Here is a 22,968-nt window from a genome sequence, read left to right on the forward strand (position 1 = left end):
CCGCTCCCCTGCAGGGGAAGTGTAGGGCACTGGTGGTACTCCATCAGTGAGGACTCTCCTGTCTACTCTGTTGGGGTGCTCCTTGCCTCACCAGGAGACCAGAGGCCCTGTGTGCCCCCTCACTGACTGACTCTCTTCACCCTCCTCCCCTTTGCAGTTGGGGCTGGGTTGAGGAGTGGGTGGTGGTTGAAATACAGCTGCAGCCTTTGGGAGATGGGGAGCTGGACTGACAGTCCACTCTACTGCCCTCATGGTAGCAGGGAGTGGATCTGTAAGTTGCTGTGGCCGCTTGTCACACCCTGGGTTAGGGAACACACTGCTGCATGCAGCAACTGAAATCCTCCACTTTTTTGAAGTGTTTCAAAATGAAGCTGCGCTTTGAAATGCTTTAAACATTACATCTATGAAATACATACTATGAAACTATCTGTGCTCACCCTCTCTCAGGTCTTTCGTATTCTAGGATTAGTATTTTCTTAATGACTGAACCATTACTAAAACAGTGCATTAATAACCACATTCTTAAAGGTCATCAGTCAAACTAACTCTCTGGACCTTTCTTTAGGTTACAGTCCACATGCTTAATACAGGCTTTTTTGTTACAGCGATTGTTATTCCAAAAAGCCTTCAACTCTCAGCAGTTAGTTCATATTACTGTCATCAACTTGTTTCAACTGCATCACCTGCGAGATTTTAGCAATGAAACTGAACAGCACAGTTACAGTGAGGATGAACAGCTCTGTTGGACACAGCTGCTGGCTCTCTTTAGTAAGTACGGAAACATCAGCTGACTTTGTCTTCCCCTTCGCTTCCACATGGTATGCATCAAGTTAGTATGGAAAGGGTCAGTTTATTTCTTAAGAAAGCAAAATCAATCTTTTTCTTCTTACCCATATAAAAGGAGAGAATTGCGTGCTTACCTCACTGAGTCTACTGTATCTGTTCTTATGATTACCAACTGAGACTGTTTAGGGGAAAAACAGGGGAGGGGCTTGGAAATGGTCTGCTAGTGCAGTACTGTCAAACTCACCCCATGGACCAGACTGGATTCAGACTTGGACCCAGTGACAGGGCAAGCACTGTGGTATCAGTACAGCTGTCACTCATACCCACGCTGCCAGAATCTGCCCTAGTGGGGTCCCATCTCTCTAAACTCTGTAACAGGTTGTGCTGCCAAATTTCCATCCCTTTAGGGACCCTGTGGACTCGAGGAAGTGGCTCTGCAGGTCATATATTTAACATTGCTGTGGTTGTTAAATCCTTTACACTTAAATCAGTTGGGAAGCAAAGAGATCTTCAAGGTAGTGGTTTATGATGAAACTTTAATTAGGATAAGTGCTTATTTACTTTTTTTATAGATTTCTCTGTTTGTTTTTCTCTTCAGTGTCTTTTCTTGGAGTCCTATGTAAGTGTCCATCACAGAATGACTACCAGGAGGACTCTGGAGCTGCATATCCTCTTCCAGCTGTAAAAGTTTCAATGGACTGGTTGAAACTTAGGCCCAGTGTCTTCCAGGAGGCAGTAGTGGATGAGAGACGGTAGTGAGTGTTAATTTTTTTAATATGATTTTTGTTTTGTCATCCTGTTAAGTAAGGTGGTGGTGACCAGTGAAGGATTAAGTGTAGAAGGGAAACTCATCTCTTAACTGTTTATTGGCATTGAGTATTTGAAAGTATATGATGTTTCCAAAGAAAAAACTGTGAGCTCTTTGGGGTCATTCTTGGATTCCAAATAGGGTTTGCTACCATGAATCTTTGGTTTTAGACTTCATTGTTAAATTTTTAAGGATAGAGGTGTCCATTAAGAGCATCTAATCTGAAAGACCTAAGAACAGCTACTATTTTTTTTGCTGATAGAATCATAGAAAATTAGGGCTGAAAGGGACCTCAGGAGGTCATTTAGTCCAAACACGTGTTCAAAGACCACCGCCAATTACATCATCCCAGTCGAGGCTTTGTCTAGCCAGGTCTTAAAAAACCTCCAAGGATGAAGACTTCAACCTGTGGCTGGCTGGTTCCAATGCTTTGCTACCCTCCTAATGAGAGATTTTTTTCCTGATATCTAAACTAAACTTCCCTTGCTGCAACTTGAGACCATTGCTTTGTGTTCTGATTTTTTTTTATGCTTGCTTCCTCGATTAAATCGTAGAACATGACAGTGAAATGATTTTTTTTCAAGGTCATACAGTGAGTCAGTGGTTCAGGCAGTACTAAAATTTGAAGTTGGCTTCCACATAGTCTTGCATTATATTAAACGTCCTAGGAGATGAGGGACATCATTCCACAGTGTTGCTTATTCTATGTTTGTGCTTCTAATACTCTAATTATAATTTAGACTTAATTATAGTGTTTGTATACTACCCACTTCCTTACTACAACAAATGTTTTTTTATTTGGCTTTGCTGATGACTTTTCAATTTTTGAATGACTATTTAGTGACATGCTTGCATATATGTACTTTTCATGGGATGTCCAAAATCCAGAGTTCAGTGATTGGATCAATATAACATTTTAATTTTCACATCAGGAGCAGAGCAGTGCATGTTTTCAAAAAGAAGGCTGGTCTCATTCTTGGACTAGGTGACGCAGGCAGAGCCTGCTTCTGCCACTACAGTTAATTAGTATAGCTTTTTTTTTTCTCACAGGTAATAGGCAGAGATTCTGAGCCTAATACCAGACTTGAGTGATTGTAATAGAAACTAGATCTCTGGGGTTTAAGACCTGTCCCTTCTTAGCACTAATCAGAATGGCACCATGCCTTTTTAAGGCAAAGGACATGTCTTTGACCATTGTTCCATCTACTGCTTCTTTTTCTAGACAGACTTGGGAGGCTTAGAGATGCCTGCCTAAAAATATTTCCTTCTGAATGCTACATGAAATCTGTCTCTCTGATATGGCGGAAGGTGAGCGTGACTAAAATTCAGTCCTCCATCTAGTCTTTTTCAGCTAGTATTTCAATAAGCCATGGTTCCATGAGCTCAAGGGCTGAGACATCTAAAACACTGCTTCTCAAGTTTTGATCCACATGGCAACCTCAGAAAAGGCTAGTGATGCTCGTTCCTCTAGAAATGAGACAAAGTTTCTCGTCCAGCACCCTCAGAAGTGAAAAGCAGAAGTCTACATATATTAGATGTCACAGGCTCCATTGCAGAAAGGTAACCACTAGCATAAGATGGACTTCTTGTGGTACCTTGTTACCAGTTTTATGAAAAGAGTGCCTGCTAAATTTGCTGACTGCCTTTCTTCCAGCACAGACTCTTCAGCACTCTGTACTTGGCACTGTCAGCACCTGCTGATGGTGTGATGCTGAATGACTTCTCTGTGGCCTGGTTGTTAGATTCCCCTTGTGCCTTGTACAACAGCAGTGCCAGCTTGGCTTCTGGTCACCTGAAGTCATGATACTGCATCTAGCAGTTTTAGATGTTGGTTACAAGCTACTTCCTCTGTTTAGCCACACTGGGAGCCAAGGAAGGATTCCTGCTCTGAAAGCATCAGCCTCTCAAGAAACAAGACCCTAACATCCTTTCACTAGCCCAAAGCCTGTATGCTTTCAGTCATGGGTCCTGTTTGGCAGTCCATCCTCTCTTCTAGCCTTAGATCTGTGGTCTACAAAATTAGGCAAGTTGGCAGAGGGGAAGGATTAATTGATTCCAATAGCAATTTTGTTATTCTCCATAGTGAGGCAGTTTGTCCTTTTTAGGTTTTGTCTGGCATAACTTAGCGTGTGCCAAAAACCAGTGGCTGAGACCCTTGATGTCACTTGCAGGTAATGCAAGAGAAATTACACAAACCACTAGACTTTCTGCACCAGTTCATGTCTGGTAGACTTCGACATTCATTAAGCAGTTGTTAAGGTCTTGTGGAGGACTGAAAACAGTGCAGGAAAAGGTCTTTTAAGATTGAAAGCATTTGGCAAAAAAACCCAACACTTTTGCTGTGTGCCCCCACTACTAGGCTTTTTTTTTGGCAAACTGGGGCTATTTACATTGGAATAAATTCTTAGTTTACGGAAAGTTTTCCACTGAACAACATGGAAGAAATAAAATTCATCGTACTAGAGAGGAAAGCTGACGGGTAGAATTTCCTTGCAGACTGCTTTGCTTTGTTTTTGTGTGTTATATTTACATGTACTTAGATCACACTAGGCTATGGGAATCTTCCTTGTGATGTTCTTTGAAAATATCCAGAAAGATCGCTACTGCAAAAAGGGGTTCTTTCCACTGAGAGCTGCAACCTTTGCTTGTTAAAGGTCTGTAGGCCCACTTTGGAGTGTAAAAAGTGCTCAAGGACAAAGATGGCCAGACCTCAGATGTTCAGGTCGCATCAGCCCCGTGTCTATTGCAGTCCACAAGAGGCATCTGAGAAAGAAGCCTGAGGAAGACGCAGACAACCCATGTTTTCCTTAGCTGTGGTATTCTTGATGGTTTTTCTGTTGACAAGAGGCTCTACATTAATCAGGAGCCTGGCAGAATCTTTGGAATTTCTAGTCCCTTTTGACAATTCTTCCTTTTTTTATTCCTGAGAAGCCTGGACTGGGATCATTGGAACAGTGGGCCTAAGTTTGTTGGCAGTGGTTATTGCATACAGTTCATGTCCCGTTGTGTCTCCCAGACTTTCTCCATCTCTCTTCAGGGACCCCTCTCAAAATACTGTTGAAACAAGAGGTGTACCGTCTCCTGCATGTAAGAGGAGTGAAAGAGGTGCCCTTTGAGTTCAGAAGCAGCCCTTTGGAATGACAAAATAATGGAAATGAAAGATGAATGGGATCAGTGGCTCATTTTTTTTCCTTCATTGTCTCAACTGTATGTGCTTGAGTTCTAGGAGGCATTCAGCTTCTTAAAGGAAACATCTTGGGTACCAGTCCAGGGAAATGCATTCCATTTCAATAGTGTCATGGCCTGCCTTATTCTGTATAGTATAATCTTTAAATTGGAAGTAGACTGTTCTTCGATGTATGTTATTTTCAGTCGCTCTGTTAGAACCACCAATGTCAGCAGAGCATGAGCGTATAATAAAAGTAGTTAGATGTTTCATTTAAATGCAACCTGAATGTAGAACTTTCTAGCTTCCCAAGATATTTTTCTAGATTTGACAGTATTCTTTAATGTTAACAGAAGTAATATTCCGTTTCTTCATGAAGCAATTTGTCTCTTACCTGAGTCAGATTATGGTCTCTTGGGAGCAGTTAGCTTTGAATTAGGTGTTTTGAACTCTTTTGCCTAGTGTAACTTAAATTTAAGTAAAACCCACTGTTTGTTTCTCTTCAGTTGGGAAGTGGATTTTCCATATTAATTTGACAGCAAAACCTGGACTTTGAGAATTGTTGACTGGCTTTTGAAAATTTTCGAGCTTCATAGGAACTGCTACTCTTCCTTTCGCAGTATTGAAAGAAAAGCATTTAATTGCTGAGAGTGTTCCTTTGTTAAGGGAAAAAAGGCTCCTGGCCATCTGCAGTAAGGCAGGATGGTACCAGAACTTCATAAAACTGTCTATTTTGGGGGGATGAGTATGGCTAAATTGGACTGCAGTTCTGCTTGGTTTCAATATTTAACTGGTAAAGTTTAAATAGTATTTGGATTCTTTCAGACATTACCATTCAAAGTGAAAACTGTCTTTTTGATTTATAGCATTTGGCCCTGGCTGATTTCTCTTCTGAACAGTTTCCAGCCCCATGAAGAAGATCTGTCCAATAACAATGGTAAGGATGCCACCTGATCTGTTTTGTGAAGGGGGTGGTGATAGTGCAACTAGCATCATTTGTGTTAAGTAATGGTTGGATAGTGAAAATGAAATGAAGGTGCTTCTAGTACTGGTACACTTAACTATTTTTACAAATAGCTTTCCTGTGCTGAACAGATCACGCGACATTTCATTTTGTCTATCCTGTACTTTCTATAGCCTTTGTAGCATTGGCAGTATATTATAGCACATGTCTAATAGTAATTGGTACTGTGTATGGTGACTAAATATCCGTAACCTAATTGATGCATGCCTGTTTGCTCATACTGTTTCCTGTCTGTTCATCAGCTACTCCGCTTCCAGAGGAGTTTGAATTGCAGGGATTCTTGGCTCTGAGGCCTTCATTCAGGTGAGGTGACAACTGAAGGAGGCTTTACTTTTAATTGCTTAAGAATTTGAAGACTTTTCGTATGTGCCATATTATAACTAGCTTTCAGTGCGAATAAAACTGCGTATAGATGACCGTAAATCTCCTGTAAGCATCACTGGGTGCATCTGCACATGTCATTATGGCAACGGGATAAACTCTGGTGTGGCTTGTGCCAGAGTTTATCTTGCCACATGAATGGCACATGTAGATGCTCAAAATGCTGCAGTCCAGGGCATACATATAGACTGTGTCTGGGACTGCGGCAGTTTGAGCCAGGGAAGAACAGGCCTGGGCTGGCAGGGAATTCAGCCATGGGCTCTGGGAAGTAGCTTTGGGCTGTGGAGGAGCTGACTGGGGCACAAGAGTGCCCCAGAGTGCCGAGCCTTGTGGCTAGGTGGCAGGCAGGGGTCTGGCACCCTGCTGCCTGGACTGACCAGGCACAGTATACGCCCTGGTCAGTATTTACACATGTGTTTAGGCACAGTTATTCTCACTGGTGTAAGGTAGTACTATAGATAATACTGTCCCTGACAGTACCATCTTACAGCAGCATAAATTAGTTTGCTGTAGTCTGATAGTGCCACACATGTAGACTGTGGTGCTTTATACCACAGCAAATTAGTCTACAGGCAATCCCCGCTTAGCGCTCTTAATTGGTTCCAGAAGAACCAAGCATTAAGTGGAACTGTGCTAAGCGAAACCCCTTTGATTATTAGGAATGAATGTAAATATAGATAATTAATTACTGCCACTTGTCACCGCCGCTGTCGCCTCTCCTCAGTAGCCTGCTGACTGCTCCAGTCCCACATGGCAGCCTGGGCCTGCACTCCTGCTGCCCCTCCCTGGGCCCCCCACTGGCCCTGGCTCCAGTCACTGACTCAAGCCCTGTGCTGATGCCCCCCCCACTCACTGCTTGTCACAGCCGCCACTTCACATCGCCCGCCTGCCCCCCAGCCACTCCAGCCCCGTGTGACAGTTTGGACACTGGCACTCATGGTGCCCCACTCTGGGCATGGGCCCCTGCAGGCTCTGGTCCCAGTTCCCATACTCCTGCGGCCCCACCCTGGGTGCAGGTTCCCCTGGCCCTGGGCACCGGTGCAAGCCCTGCGCTCTTCTCCATCACCGCTGCTTCAGCTGGTGAACTCAGACTAGTAGGGCAGTAGAATGTCCCACAGGAGCAGGGTGGATGTTTGGAGCTGGCCAGGAGTTGCGGGGGTTTGCAGCCTCCCCTCTATGTGCCTGGCCAGCTGCAAAACGTACCCCCCCCCCCCCCATCGGATGCTTCACTGCCTCATCAGTCTGAGTTCACCAGCTGTGCCTGGCTTGTCCCCACCCATCCACACCCACACTCACCCCCCACACTCATTGCTACTCACTGCACTTGCTGTCACCGCCACTGCTGCTGGTTTCTGCTGAAACTTACTGATTCCACTGAGCACTATAGCAAAACTGGCTGCGCATTCAGTGAAATCAAGTATCAATTTTAAATGAGTGCTATAGCAAAATAGCACTAACCAAAACTGCATCAACTGGGGGTTGCCTATACTGTGCAGTTCAATTCATGTGTAGGTGGACCCACTAATGAACTGTTACCTGGATTGCAGGCAGTTGGTAAGTAGGTCACTGGGAAGATGTAAGAGACAAGTCTGTGGCCTAATCTCTTACTGTTTATACCCTGAAAAAACAAGAATAAATGCTTATCCTGTGTGTAAATGGGTACCACAGAAGTCTGTATAGATCCCCATCTGCACAGCATGGGGAAACTTAAGAGGGAGGGAGGATGAAGGCATATACAGCAAAATCTGTCATCTGGTACTTCAACCAGGCACTGCTTTGCCACATGCTGTGCAGGAGGTGGGGGGTGAAGCTTGCATGCGGCAGCCACTGCCGCCAGCTACCATCCTGTGTTGTCGCCACTCCAAGTGCGACCACCACTGCCCCCACCCTTTGCTCTGTGTGCAGCTGCAGCCACACCTCTCCCTCCCTCCTCCATGTTCGGCCGGAAACCCTCTGCCTTGGGTAAGCAGCACTTTTAGCTTACCAGCACCCACCGTTCCCCACTCATGCCAGATAATAGGGGTTTTACTCTAGATTGGCAACAGTAGACTTGGATTTCTAGGTTTTCCATTTTTCCTTCCAGTTTATGCCCTGTATTTATTATGTATAATTTACTCTAACAAACATTCTTTGATTTGGTTTATTTTACATTTCTTTGTTTCATTGGAACTTGGAGAATTGGACTGAATAATTTTTTCCATAACTGTGGAAAGTTTTTACTTGGGTGGAATCAGTATGCTTGTGAAAATTACACTTTTTGTCAGTGTAATTTTCAACATTTCAGAATGTCACTTTCCACATTTCTAGTTTTGTTTTGTTTTACCTCTTTTTGTGGTTTTCACTTGACAAGGTTATGTTGTTATTACAATTTCTTTAACAAATGTAACCAAATATATCTTCTAATTCTTGAGATAAAGCTAGTATTTAATAATAGATGTATATGTATATAATGTAGTATTAATTGATACACCCAGATTATTAGATGTAGTTTTATATTTGGGATATCTGTCTTAAGGCTGCCTCCCTTCTTCTGCCTTCTACTCTCTTTAATTCGACCTTGCAACCTAGCTTAGCTAGACATGTTAATTTTTTTTATTAACTGACTGGGCTATCTGTAATGTCTGCAGAGGTTCATGCTGTCAGCACTCAGAAACAGCCTTTGCTGCCTCCTGCTTTAACAACACTTCTGTAGCTTTCCCTGAACCCACTGGAAATAGCCAGATCTAGTAACAAAGAGAAACTGGTCTGTCAGGATTCCAGGTGCTCTGTTTTCTTGATACATTAGATTCCACATTCATTAATGGAAAACCATAACATTGTGGAAGAAGGGAAAATTCTTAGGAACACTTCCCTGAAGTCTCAAAATTAAATAAGTATCATATATAATAAAGACTTGCAACATGTTCTGGTTTAAATGTTTAAATTTAAGCTTTCTGTACTTTCCTTCGTTTTTTGAGCCTGGCTTAGAAGAGTCACTTGCATTGAAAAGTTAGGAAATGAATAGAGTTAGGAGGAAAAGAATTATTTAACCAAGTTGTATCCTTCTGTTGTTGAAGATGTCTGCTTTTCTCTGGCTCAGCCTAATCTTCTCTTAAGTGTGGTCCCATAGTGAAGTACTTCTGTAATTGACATCGGAGTAAATTCCATTATTTCAATAGAAATAGTACCAGTAATGTTAGGACTTCATTATAGGAATAAATAGAAGATAGTTTGGGAGTGAGCATATCCTTGTTTAAACATAAGGATAAACTTATTAAACTTATTAAAAACACTTAATTGGTGTACTTGCTAGTAGGTTTTTGCTTTTAGTTTTAGTCAGTTAATATGTTGAAGGTTTTTTCATGATATTAAAAAAAAACCCTGTTAATCATAAGTTATTCCTGACACAGCACTTACCTGCATAATATATACCTAATTTATCCAAGTAAAACTGAAAATGCAGTTTGGACATTTATAATTATAAAATGCAATTTAAATATTTCAAAATTGAAATCAAGAATTGCAGTAAATTAACTGCAGTTCATTGTGATCTTTTCAAAGACCTATATTTGCCTTTATAGGAGGCAAATGAGACTAATTTTGTTTTGTTTATGTCAACACTAGGAACTTGGATTTCTCCAAAGGTCATCAGGCAATTACAGGAGACAAAGAGGGGCAGCAACGACGGATACGGCAACAGCGCTTGATCTTCACAGGGAAATGGATTGCCGACAACCAGCCAAGGTATGTACAAAACTTTTGTCTGCTGTCCCTCACTTGGGTGTAGTTTTGTTACTATTGGGCTTGAGTAATGACGGGTGTTAAAGATGGACTGAATGGAAATGGTGATATATTCTAAAACATTTGCATGTGGTATTACTGTAGTGTCATGTAGTTTGCTGTTGACAGAATAGCGTGCAAATTTGTGGTGTTTGTGCTGGGCATTACTGAGACTTCCCAAATGTCTTAGATCAGGGGTTGGCAAAATACGGCCTGCAGGCTTTGCCTCTGCCTGAGTCCATGCTGCTGCTTCTCTCCTCTACATCCGATCCTCTCCCTGACTGCGTGGTGCAGCTTCCAGCTGGTGAGAAGCTGTGCTGGGGCCAGGCAGCTGGAAGCTTTGCCCACAGTGCCACTTCTCCCTTGCCTTCCTGCCCTCCAGCTGCATTACAGGAGTGACAGAAGCATGGGAGCAGCTTCCAGCTGCCCAGCTCTGGCACAGCTCCCCACTTGTTGGTAGCTGGGTCCATGCCCTTGTTGGTGAACAGGGATCTGGGAGAAGTGGTAACTCCCAACTGCCTGGCCCTGTTGTAGCTACAAGGAAAGCCCTGCCCTGATCTGCTGCATAAATCCCCTGGCCTACATCAGGCTGGAGCTATGATATTCCAGCCCATGGCTTAAAAAGGTTGCCAGCCACTGTCTTAGATGATAAACTGTTATGAATTTTATCTTGGGTGTAGTGTCTAGTACAGTGGGGCTTTTGAATAATATAGCAGTACAGTTAAATAAGAGTGACAGCAATATGCATGGTGGTAGTGATTGGGCAGTAGGGTGTTGAGTCCATAATAAGTAATGCCTTCAGTCCACAAGATGTAAAGCAATCTAAATGAAGCTAGTGATGAAGCTTTCTGTTCACTCTCTATATGTCAGACCCTTATTAGTTCGGGAAAGTGGAATCTAGTGTCCAAATGATTATGAATGCTATCCAATTTCTTTTTGCCTTTTAGGCTGATTCAGTGTGAAAATGAGGTAGGAAAACTGCTGTTTTTGACAGAAATCCCTGAGTTATTACTAGAAGATCCTAGTGAAGCCAAAGAGAGTCTTGCCCTGCAAGAAACGTCCATTGCAGAATCACTGTCTGTAGATGGGAGCCCAGGACTCAAATCAGTTCTGTCCACTGGCAGAAGTCTAAATAGCAACTGCGATACAGGAGAAAAACCAATGGTCACATTTAAGGAGAACATTAAACCACGAGAAATGAACAGAGAACAAGGGCGTATCTATCCACTGAAAGATGTGAGTAGGGAAAGAAGAGACTTTAGCAAAGGAATAATAGCCAGTAAGAATGATGGAAAAAAGGACAACAACAAGAGGAAAAACGAGACCAAGAAATGCAGCTTGGAGAAGATGCAAGAGGCAGGAAAGCAGAATGTGGCAGTGCAGGTAAGTGTGCTCAGAATCAGAGGCTATTGCCTTACATTATGGTAAGGTGTTCAGGCCCTGTATGGGCCATCTTTTGTTTGTATGGTACAGTATATAGTAAAATGGTATCCTTATTGGAGCAGTAAATTACAGTTTCAGTGTAAATAATAAGTAATAAAATAAGATGATTAAGTGTAAGTGATTTCTGCCTTTTCCTGACAAGCCACAAAATTTTACTATTGGAGTTTGGGGGATCTGGGACAGGCATTGGAAGGTAACTTTGTATTCCATACCTTAGACAAGTGCTGTGCAACTTCTGAGAGGCTGAGGACTGTATGCTGTGTGCAGTGCATAGCAAATGTTCCTCCTCCACCCTTACTGAATGATGCCAGCACCTCCATAACTGTGTGGAGTTCACTGCTTCTGGAGGGGGGAGCTTTCACCCCATTTTTTGCCAGTGAACCCTGTGTCCAGAGACCAGAATGCTGATTTTTGGCAGCAAAAAATGGGGTTCAATTCTCCCTAAACAGTAGGAAACTGCAACTTTAGGAAACTGACTCCCAGAATACCTTGCAGTCTGTGTTACCCATTCTCTCTACTGGTTGCTTTCAGGAGCTAGAAATTGCAGGCTGGCAGGAGCAAGGTAAGCAGTAGCCCAGGGTTGAGGCACTCCCCTCCCTTTGTCCTGCCAGCACCTTTCCCTTTAGGTGGCACCTGGGGCATGTGCCCCATTTTCTCACCCCATGTTACACTACTTCAAGAGAACAGTAGGGGGAGTAGTGCTCAGACTAGGACCCCAAGGATTGTATGTGGCCCATGGGCTGCCAGTTAGATAGCCCTGCTTTAAACTGTAATTCTGTATGAAGTTCCTTGTTAAAAACTGCAGTTCTGGCTTAACAGTCCAACACCTCTTGTGTGCATAGTGCAAAATATGCAGTCTGTTAATACAATCTGTACTTGTAATGTTTGTACAGCTACGCCTCGCTTAATGTTGTAGTTACGTTCTTGAAAAATGCAACTTTAAGCAAAATGATGTTAAGCGAATCCAGTTACATTACAGGAGTTACCTATTAGTAGGCAGTGGCCAAACAATGTTATAACCAAACATTGTGCAACTTTAAATAAGTATGTTCTCTAATAGATCAATGATGTAATAATGAAACAACGTTAACTGGAACAACATTAAGTCCCAGGAATTATCTGTACTGTTATATTCACTTAATGCAATGGAGTTACATGGGTGTATACGAGAACAAGTGGACCTGCAGAATCTTAGTGTGTCTTTCATGGGCCAATACATATGCTGACTGTCAGACGGCAGGATTGTTGATAGTGCTGGGAATCAGAAAAAATGTCCCCTTTATGTGTTGAATATCTCTGGTGTGCAGTCACTTTATGGAAATCACTGTAGAATTCCCTGTTCATTTTAGTGCTCCTCTCTAGAGAGCTTAATTTTCCAAAATCTCATACAGACCTAGAAAAAAAATCATGAGCCGTGTGTGTGGTGGGGCATGCTGTCTGGAAGGCATGTCTGTGTGTAAGGGGAGAGTACAGTGTCTGCCAGAGTTTTGGTGAAGCATCCTGATCCAAGTTTTTTGGAAACCATTGGTTTTATTTTGATTCTCAGTTTAGCAAACTGTTGAGGTTTTATTTGTTCAGTGTTCTCCTACCTTGAGCACTGGCCTCAGCTGCTTTGACACCAGTTAAATCCTAGGTAGTGTTGGCGGCGGTTTTTTTTTGGTTTGTTCTTTTTATTTTTATTTTACTGACTACATGATTAGGATTAATTTTCAAATGAAAGAGATTCTTCATGTCACTCAAAAGCTTGTCTAAAATGATTCTAACTATGCAGTTGGTCCAATACAATATATTGCTCACAAAATTTCTTTCATCTTTCCTGGACCATGGTGGATACAATATCACTTCACCACAGGGGTGGGCAAAATGGTGGATCCAGCCAGTGACTGGACTCCAGTTTCAAACAGCCCCTGCCCATGTCGCTCTGGCCCCAGGAGACCCCAGGAGCAGTGGATCTGTGACAGCATGGTGCTGGTGTTTCCATGGAGATGCCCAAGCAGTGTTAGAAGGGCAAACAACTGGGCATGCAGCTGCTCCAGGGCCAGGATTTTGCAGAGGTGACAGCATGCTGGAGCCAGGGCAGAGCCACAATCTGTTGCCTGCATGTCCCTTGCCTGGGGTGTGCGGGCAGTAGATCGCAGCTCCGCCCCAGCTCCAGCCTGCACTTCTACCACTGCAAAGCCCTGGCCCTGGAGCAGCTTCCTGCCCAGCACTACCCTACCTATGCTGCTGCTTGGGCCAGTCTCCATGGAAACCCTGGCCCTGCTGCTTCTTGGGTCTCCATGGAAACCAGCTCAAGCAATGCATGCAGGGGCTGCTGGGAAATTGAGTCCATCGCAGGCCTTTTCTGGCCTGCAGGCCAGATTCCTGCCTCTGCTCCAACACTGTCATTGTTAAAATTGACTACTGGATACATTCACTACTTTGGTCACTGTGACATGATGGTTTAGGGTTTACTTACTAAGGACTGATGGATCTACCATGGAGTTACTTCATGCGTGTCTTTGGGACTCACAGCGTGACTTCAGCTAACTGGTGATCTGCTAATGTTTTTCTGGAATTTCCTCAAATGTGCAGTCTTAGGCAAAGTTTGAAGGCTTAATAGCTAAGCAGTGTTTCCTACTAGAAGCATACTCTTTAGGATAAGATAGAGAATTTGACCTGTAAGTTAGTTAAGGGTTTGGGTGCTGACTGCCTGAGGAAGGCCTTGTCATCTCTGCATTCCTCTGGCATTTTAATTCTAATAAGGGTTATTAGCAAATAGATAAAATAAAAACGAGATGATTTGTAAGATAAAAGATAACAGTGGTATATTAAGGAACATATTTTTATTGTATGTATCGTTATAGTCAGGGATCTGGGTTTTCCATTAGCCATGGAAAAAATCAGTAAAACCCATTTTTTCTCATTTTTAGGAGAAAAGCCCTGATTTTCTCCTTTAAAGGAGAAAAATATGGGAAATGGTGGGTTTCCCCTTGCAAACTGGCAGAGTTCCAGCCTGCAAGAGATCAGGGGGAGTAGGAGAAGGGTGATCAGCAGGGGGCACCATGTGCTGTACATACGTACACATGCATGTAGCCACCAGGCAGCCTGGACAGCAGCTCTCCACAGGTAAGTTTGGGGGGGGAGGGGTGTAAAATTGAGGCCCCCATAGTGAGGGAGGGAGTTGGGCAGGGCTGGGGCTGCTTGCCGTCCAGCCAGGGTGGTGTGTGGGACTTGGGGCCAGATTTTTTTCCATGATAAAAAAACCCCAAAATTAAACACCAGAATTTATAATTTATGTTGTTATAGTGATTGAGGCACTGGTAGGCTTCCAGATTGCTTTTAAATTGTAACTATATCAATAAAATATTGTGTTCAGCTGATACCTATGTATATGTAATGGCATTTCATTTTAATTATGGATGTTGGGGGTTTTAATCAGAGAATTTGTGATTTTTAAACTGAAAACCAGGATCCCTGGTTATAATATTTATGTAATGTTTTTATATGGTCTGTTTATATATCATTTATGTATTATATATGTATTATGTGTCTATATACATACATGAAATAGATACATATATACACAATGCATTATGTAAATGATGTGTGTGTAAAAATAATGTCACTTGTTCTGTTGAGGAAATTTTACCACCAGTCCCCATTTCTTTGTATTTGATATACTTCCAGCTTCTTCCTGTTGTATCTAAGATTTGATTTATATAAATAAATTTTAGGTGCAGTGTGGAAGCAGCTGGCAGTATCATCTTTTTCAGTTGAATGGGGGACTTGAATCTAGAATTTTTAAATCCAGGGGACTTAAATTTAAGGGTCTTGATTTTATTTTTGAAAAATAGAGACAATTTAAAATTGGGAGCATGGTCTTTGAGAACAGATTTGAAAATGTATTGCTGTTGCAGCTTTAAACACTATAATGAACTATAAATGTAAATTTAATTGTTCTGCAGGAAGGTTATCTTTGAACTGCTGTAAGCAAATCTGAAATGCTGAAAACTAAGGCCCTGATCCTGCAAACACTTGAGCAAATACATAATGACTCATGAACACCAGTTAAACTTACTGATGTGCTTCAAATTAAACATACATGAGTGTTTTATAACATGAAGTTAAAAAAAATATTAGCAGTTTTTATCTTAGTAGCATACAATCATAGTGAGATCTAAAATACCTAAATGGTGGAAGGATTACACTGACATTTTTTAAATAAAGTTGCAAACTCTTTAGAAACATGCAAGGCAAGATGGCAGAGGGGTGTGTGTGTGTGTGTGTGTGGAGAACAGGAGCTTAAGTTTAGGTGTATAAATAGGAACTTGACCATTTTCAGTGGGGGATTTTGGAAATGCACCTGAGTCACTTTTGAATAGGAGTTTCATTTCAATCTGCAGGTGGTAATGAACTATAACTTAATCAAAGGGGGTAATCTCTGCTTAAAGAGTGAAAATGCTTAATTGGTGACTAAAATATGAAAGTGTTCTACCAGTTAGGAAACTAAAGAAACCAATAAAACCAAATTTACTATCTTTTAATACTTAAAGTGATAAAGCACTACAGAAAATAGAAATATTTCTAAAGTACCTTATTTTTTAACCCTTGACAGGAGAAGAACTCTATTTGATGAGAATATTGTAAGCCTCCTTATATACATAGTAAAAAAAGTAGGACAGTTTTTAATCATTCAAGTTGTTTACAAAATAAGATTATTATTTTTTAACTTTTATGGAAAATATTTTGGGGGATATTGAGACAATTCTGTGAATATTGCAAACAAAGTTGCAACAGTCTAAATATCTTTCACTGAGTCTCCCTTTTCTGCAGGAAAACTAAACAGATCATGTTCCTTACTGTATTTTGGTAAAGGTTGGCTCATATTTTAGACCTTTAATTAAACTGAGACACTTACCTGTTTTTTCTCCACCATGCAGGGTCACTTAGCAATTTGGGGAAAAACTGGTCAAGCTAAGCATAATTAGTAAATAGGAAAAATCAGGAAAAATAAAATACATCATAAAAATAACAGTTAATCAATGGTACTTTTTAAAACAGACCCTTCAGTGTGCATGTTAATGCAGTTATTACATATTCAAATTCTTCTGTGTAAAGCAAGTATGCAGCCCCTTAACTTTTGTCATAAATCTTATAATAAATCTTTATATAATTGTTCCACTGAACCCATGACATATTACAAAATTTGTTCCATTAAAAATAAGAAGAGCAAAAATAAGCTGAATATGAAATTGCACAAGATAATGTGCAGGTAGTAGGGGCAGTGAATAAAAAAAAAAAAAGGGGGAGGGCCTGAACTAGCAAAGTATGGGGAGCTGTCACATCATTTCAGGGTTTGTGTTGCATTATTTGAGTCATTTCATCCTTCACATGGTACGGGGCTTTGCCCAAATACTGCCTCAGAGTAGAGCAGTGGCTTGGGAAAAATATTGTAGCTTCAGTTCTGGACTGCATTTATGCTCATGCATGGTAAGTTACTGTTAGTAATGTAACACTTTTGTATGTGGAGACTATCTTACGTACTTTTCTATATGGCCTCCATCACTAAGATGCGGGTGTCTCTAGGCTTCAGTGGAAACTGCCTTAAAACCTCCTGTGAGATGAGGAATTACAGTTATCCCTGTTTCAAATGTGAGGAGCTGGAGCATAGAAAGGCCAAGTAACTTGCCCAAAATCACAGCGTAAGCAAGAATGCGAACTTTGATCTCCCAAATTTTCATACCCTGGCTACTTGGGTATAATAAATATACCTTAGATAATCTCAGCCTTTCATTTTAGGGCTGAGTCTTGTTGTGGATAGTTGTGTAAAAAAACCTCTGTAATTTATCTTGCTTGTTTGTGATTCCTCTTTGGAATAGGTGAAATCTCAGACTGAGATGAGGAAGACTCCTGTGTCTGAAGCCAGGAAAACACCAGTAACTCAGACTCCAAGTCAGGCAAGCAATTCCCAGTTCATCCCCATTCACCACCCAGGAGCCTTTCCTCCACTTCCTAGCAGGCCAGGTAAATCAACTGATTCCCTTCTGAAGTACCATTTACTCTTGGCTGCCTAAGAAATTTGTGATAGAAAATAAGGAAGTATGTGTCAAGGCAGCAGGTATTTTTTTAAAATGCTCATTTCTAGGTTATGGAATTGACTGAAATTAAGAGGTAGAGCTGAACTGAAGCAAGGTAAGAAGTTCCTTACTTGAACTTTAATAGGTTATTTGATTTTTTTCCAGAATGAATCTCCATATCCATGAAGTCTGTAGTTTGCATAGAAATGTAGCATGTCTTAAGTTCTGCTGGTTAAGTACTTCTTGTCATGAGACTCTTTTATCTTGTTATACTCATTTTGTCATGTTTGGCCTAAGTAAAGTAACTTTAAAATCCTCTACATATTTAAAGTAGTGTGTATATATACAGGGTATAGTTGCTCTTTTGTCATAAACTACAGAAAATCAGCTCTGCACCTACTGTTTTTACATACTGGTTTCTACTGTAGTAAGTCTAGTGATAGCTTTCTAGTATATTATTTAAATATGTTTAATGACTATTGTTGCTGTTGATTTAGGATTCTTGTCCTTCTGCATTGTTGGATGGATCTTGCAGTATTAAATGCTGCACGTGTGCCCCTCTCTACATGTACCCAAGAAGCAGTTTTATACCCTACTTGTCACAAATGCTACAGCTGCCATTATGAACTGTAGCCTACTGAAGTGGGGGCAGAGAAAAAGATCCTTCAGTTGCTCATTAAATTTAACAGCTGAAAGTCTGGTTTGGGAGAGGAGCTTCAGACATTGTTCTTAGCTGCCTCAGGTAGTGTGAACTACAGGAAAAAGATCAGGCTTGCTGAGTTAAAGGTTTGGTTCTGTACCACTTACTTTTTTAGATAAATTAAGGCAGTGACTTGAGATCACGAGGGAAAGCTTACTAAATTACTTATCAGTGTCAAGGATTTGAGTGATTCAGGATAGGGCAGAATATATTGGATAAAGGAGTGTATCCAAGAAGTAGTACTTCAAAAAATGTCAGGAAGGTAAAAGAAAGAGAGAGAACAGAAACTAGGTTAATTTTAGGTTTGGTGAATTACAGGAATCTCCCATACTGATGCTGTTGATTTATATTCAATAACTAGATTGGTAGCTGAAGAAACTTTTAATAATGAAACTTTTCCCTAGTATTAGACTTCTCCCTGGCTTTTGAAAATGTGCAGAAGGGTTTATGGGGTCATTTTAAAGTCTTGTTCTTATGAAATGGTGGGTCAGTTTTACTGTAATTTAGTTTAAATGCAGAAAATGCAAAACATTTGTATCGTATGACAGAGCCTGTCATAGCAAGGAGTGTCCAGTGGTTTAAAAGTGTGTTTCGTTTTTTTTTCTCCTACAAGGATTCCCACCTCCAACGTATGTCGTTCCCCCTCCTGTGGCTTTCTCCATGAGCACAGGTTACACTTTCCCAGGTGGTGTTTCTGTCCCAGGAACCTTTCTTCAGCCTACAACTCACTCACCTGCAGGAAACCAGGTGCAAGGTGGGAAACAGTCCCACATTCCATACAGCCAGCAGCGGCCCTCTGGACCAGGGCCAATGAACCAGGGACCTCAACAAACACCACCGCCTTCCCAGCAATCCCTCTCATCCTTACCAGCTCAGGCAACAGCACAGTCTGCAAGCCAGCTTCAGGTTCAGGCTCTGACCCAGCAGCAGCAGTCCCCTACAAAAGCTGTTCAGGCGCTAGGGAAGAGTCCACCTCACCACTCTGGATTTCAGCAGGTAAATATCAAGGGGCACTTGTACATGTGACAAAATTGCCCTTTTATAGCGGTTTAAATGTGTCTATACATGTGCAGTGACACTGTAAACGACTTTGTTACATAGCAAACTAAAATGCATCCCCTTGTGTTTTAGTTTGCTACCCAACAAATTGCAGCGATACATCCATCTGCGAGCCCTCCCACTGGGCTTCCAGTGCCCTATGCACTGTCCCCACTGCCTTCTCCAGCAGCCAGCACACCCAGCTTTTCCCTGAGGCAACACTGGGAGGTAGCAGGAAGATGGGTGGGTGTGCTGGCAGCTGGAGAAGGTGGCTGGGACGGTGCATGGAATGCTGGAAACCTGCCTGGGCTTGCAGAAGCTCAGGCTTGGCAGGCTTCCAGCATCCCATGCACCGTCCCTGTCACCTCCTCTAGCTGCCAGCACACCCAGCTGCCCTCCTGCCACCTTCCCGCACTGCCCCAGGGCCAAGCCATCCTGTTCCTGGGAAGTCGCAGGCAGTGGAGACAATGCATGATGCGCTGGAAGCCCCAGTGGGAAGCAGCAAGGGACCTGATTTCCCTTCCCGGGCAGAGCTTGCCTGTGGCTGAGGGGGAGTGAGCTGCTGGCAGTGCCTGAGCTGTGTGGGGGGACCTGGTCCTTTCCTCCTGCAGTGAACAGCCCTGCAGGGCACCACTGCTGCAGAGGGAAAGACCAGGGCCCCATGCAGCTCAGAGATCAGCTGGTTGGCAGCTGGCTGTGGACAGGCTCTGCCTGGGGTGGGGGTTGAAACAGTGGGTTTTTAATTGTGACAATTAAAAACCTACCATTTCAATTTAGGGAGAGCAGAAGCCCCATCATGTGTACAAGCAGCCATGGTCTTAGCTGTTTTACATAGTTACGAAAGGGAAAAATGCAGCTACCATTTAAGAGACAATCGTTATAGCCATGCTGATGTTTGGGCCTGAAAGCTTGCAAATAAAGAATTCTTTTGCAACTATCTAGTTGATCTAGTAAGAGATACTGCCAGTACCACAAGACTTTTGGTTGCCATTTAACAAATTGTGAAAGCCCAGGAACCTGAATTGCTTAGATGCTTTTGAAAAACCTGTCGTGAGGCAATGCCCAAAATAGGACTGCAGCTCTAAAGTTCCCGTTTCTAAAAATGTTGACCATTTGTCTTCCCATAGAATCCTGGGCATGGGACTTTGTTCTGTGGACTTACAAGTCCCTAATTAAAGCCAACTAATGCAAGTTTGAAAAGCCTCCCATGGCAGAAGATGCGCTATATATTCTGCCTTCTGCATACAACTTGTTCATAGAATGGGTAAAAAGTATTATATTTAATGAGATGTTTCTGTTAGGCCCTCATAGGCAGCCAATTGCTTTCCTGTCTGAATAAAGAAATGGTTTTGGATCTTTACCCATGTCTATATCCTCCTATTTGTTCTTTTCATTTAAGCCACAGATTCAAAGACCCTGCGGATCAGATTCAGTCTGTGGGTCTCAAACCAACTCCACACACTGGACTGGCCTGGCACACTGGCTCTGGGACCAGATTGGGCCCACAGACTGCTCCTGTATGCTGGAGTCAGCATGCAGGGCCAGTCTGGCACAGGTACTGTGTGTAGTGCATTCCCAATGCCAACCCCTCATACCACATGCTGTACAAGTCCCAAACTGTGGCTGGTGTATGCTTCATGCTGCACAAGAAGCTGACCTGGGTGAGGAGCCCTGCACACTGCTTCTGGGATTGGTCTGGACAGGCCCATGCACCGGAAACAGCACCTAGGGACAGTCGGTTGTGATCCCCATATAGCATGCAGGGCTGGTCCAGGGAGCATGCTGCATGAATTGCCTGCATCGAATTGGCCCTGTGCGCTAGCTCAGGGGTGTGGGGCTGGTCTGTGGGTCCAGTCTGGCCTGCCAACCAACCCTGCAGCACTGTGGGCTAGATGATTTTCGACACCCCTAAGGTAAGCATATGTCACTGGTTCATTCCCATCCACTTGTTACACTTGCTCCATGCTCGCCAGCATAAATATAGGTTTCAAAGTGCAACGAAAGGCCATGTTAAGGCACTGCTGAATCAGTACTTTGTCTGGAAGGGCATGAAGTAGTCAGACTGGAAGAGAGTGCTGATTCTTGGGAGCTGACTTAGAACTTGTGTAAGGACGTAGGGCATCTGAAGCAAATGCTTTCTGAGATTCTTACATTTTGATGCCAAGTGAGACATCAGCTCACTGAATGCAATAGAAAAATCTGTAATTGATTTGTCTTGCAAGGTTTGTACATGAAGATGGAAGTTAACTGAATGGCTTATTAACATTTCTTTGCTTGTGCCTCCTAATGAAAGTGTGCCTCTCTTAGTATCCACAGACAGACTCATCAAAGCAGCTCTGGAGTCCTCCTCAAGTCCAAGGTTCATTGGGAAAGATGATGTCTGTAAAGCAGCCCTATTATATTCAGGCCCAGGACCCCCTAAAACTGTTTGAACAGTCATTACAGCCTCAAGTGATGCAGCAGCAGCCTCTAGAGAAAAAAATGAAGCCTTTCTCCATGGAGCCATATAACCAGAATCCCTCAGAAGTCAAGATGCCAGAATTTTACTGGGACTCCTCTTATGGCCTGGCTGATAATAGAGTGATGGCACAACAGAATAACATGGACCGCAGGGGGAAACGACAGCAAGGTGTCTTCCGTCCAGAGCAGGACACTGTGTCCAGGATGGCTTTTGAGGTAAGCATAAGATTTTATAAATTAAGATCAGTAAGGCTCTGATGTCCCTGAATGGGAAGTTCTAATTTCGGCCTATACTGTAGCAAGAGATGGATAAATATGGGGGGCATGTGGCCATCTGCCTAGCAGCAAGATCAGGGTATTGATATGACCACTACTGTATCTGCAACTTAACTAGTTGGACTGTGGGAGCAGGTTCTATGAAAATCTGGCTCAAGGTATTTTTAAGTCACACTCAGCATAAAGGTGTGACATTAATCTCTCTGCACTGCAAAACAAGATATTTCCTGCTTGTTGGAAACTGGAAAATGTATATGACAGTTTGACTGGCAAAATGTTCACAACCCTCATGAAATAGATGCAGAGAATATCAGCGGACTACACCGAGGAAAAATTGTGCTTTATAGCAGTAGAGGACAAAAGAAAAATCTGTTCAGTTCTATGAAATATAATGGGACAAGTTACAAAACTAAATTTAGTGCCTTGTGTGCCTTAACTACCTGATGTTATCCAGCATAGGGATGAAAATTAACCCCTCCCTCCCTCACAGCTTCAGTTTGCAAGGAAACCAAGCAGAGCAACAGCAAAAATGGATGTCTTGCTTCCCTAGCCCTCTACTTCGTTAAGTTATGTTACTATTACAGACAATGCAGTTAATTTTTTTATTCTATTTGCATCAGGCTTTATAAAGAACAGTTGAAGGTACAGATGCTTTTAGAAGCTTTTTATAAAGAAACTAAAGCAGGAGGCTTGTTTCTATTTTAAACCATGAGTTAGATAGACCTGTGTGTGTGTGTGTGTATGCACTAATGTTTTTTAAGAGGCCAGCTTAGCTCAGTAGCTGATCCTTAAAAGAGGAAAACCAGACAATATAAAGGACGCTACCTTATGCTCTGATATCAGATTTAGGTGGAACCAGTGCCCTTGACTGCCTCATCCCCAGCATGGAGATCTTAACCATGCTGCAAATTTGGATTTAACCACCACAGAATGAACAAAGATGTGCTACACAATGTACTTGTGGTTGTTCTGATAACTAGGCCAGGTGCAAAATGACTTTTGTTGCCTACTCCTTACTCATTGAAGATTTGTTTTTTGCCCAGTAGTGCATTGACTTGTGGACCTTAA

General features: G+C 42.4%; 1 protein-coding gene across 6 annotated transcripts in view; it reads left to right on the forward strand.

Annotated features, from left to right (window-relative positions):
- Window positions 1–22,968, forward strand: part of SMG7 (SMG7 nonsense mediated mRNA decay factor) — an 81,272-nt gene that overhangs the window by 47,658 nt on the left and 10,646 nt on the right. For 5 of the 6 annotated variants that reach the window (XM_090048184.1, XM_090048181.1, XM_090048187.1 and 2 more), the window contains 9 exons: window positions 606–768; window positions 1,385–1,541; window positions 5,627–5,697; window positions 6,027–6,087; window positions 9,769–9,888; window positions 10,872–11,307; window positions 17,229–17,373; window positions 18,740–19,122; window positions 21,472–21,840. In XM_090048184.1, coding sequence (XP_089904310.1) covers window positions 606–768; window positions 1,385–1,541; window positions 5,627–5,697; window positions 6,027–6,087; window positions 9,769–9,888; window positions 10,872–11,307; window positions 17,229–17,373; window positions 18,740–19,122; window positions 21,472–21,840 — 1,905 coding nt within the window. The remainder of the gene's footprint in view (window positions 1–605; window positions 769–1,384; window positions 1,542–5,626; window positions 5,698–6,026; window positions 6,088–9,768; window positions 9,889–10,871; window positions 11,308–17,228; window positions 17,374–18,739; window positions 19,123–21,471; window positions 21,841–22,968) is intronic. The other variant, XM_090048183.1, reaches the window with a different exon arrangement.

Source organism: Crocodylus siamensis, chromosome 5 (assembly GCF_052110815.1).
Source record: "Crocodylus siamensis isolate JL-2025a chromosome 5, ASM5211081v1, whole genome shotgun sequence".
NCBI lineage: Eukaryota > Metazoa > Chordata > Crocodylia > Crocodylidae > Crocodylus > Crocodylus siamensis.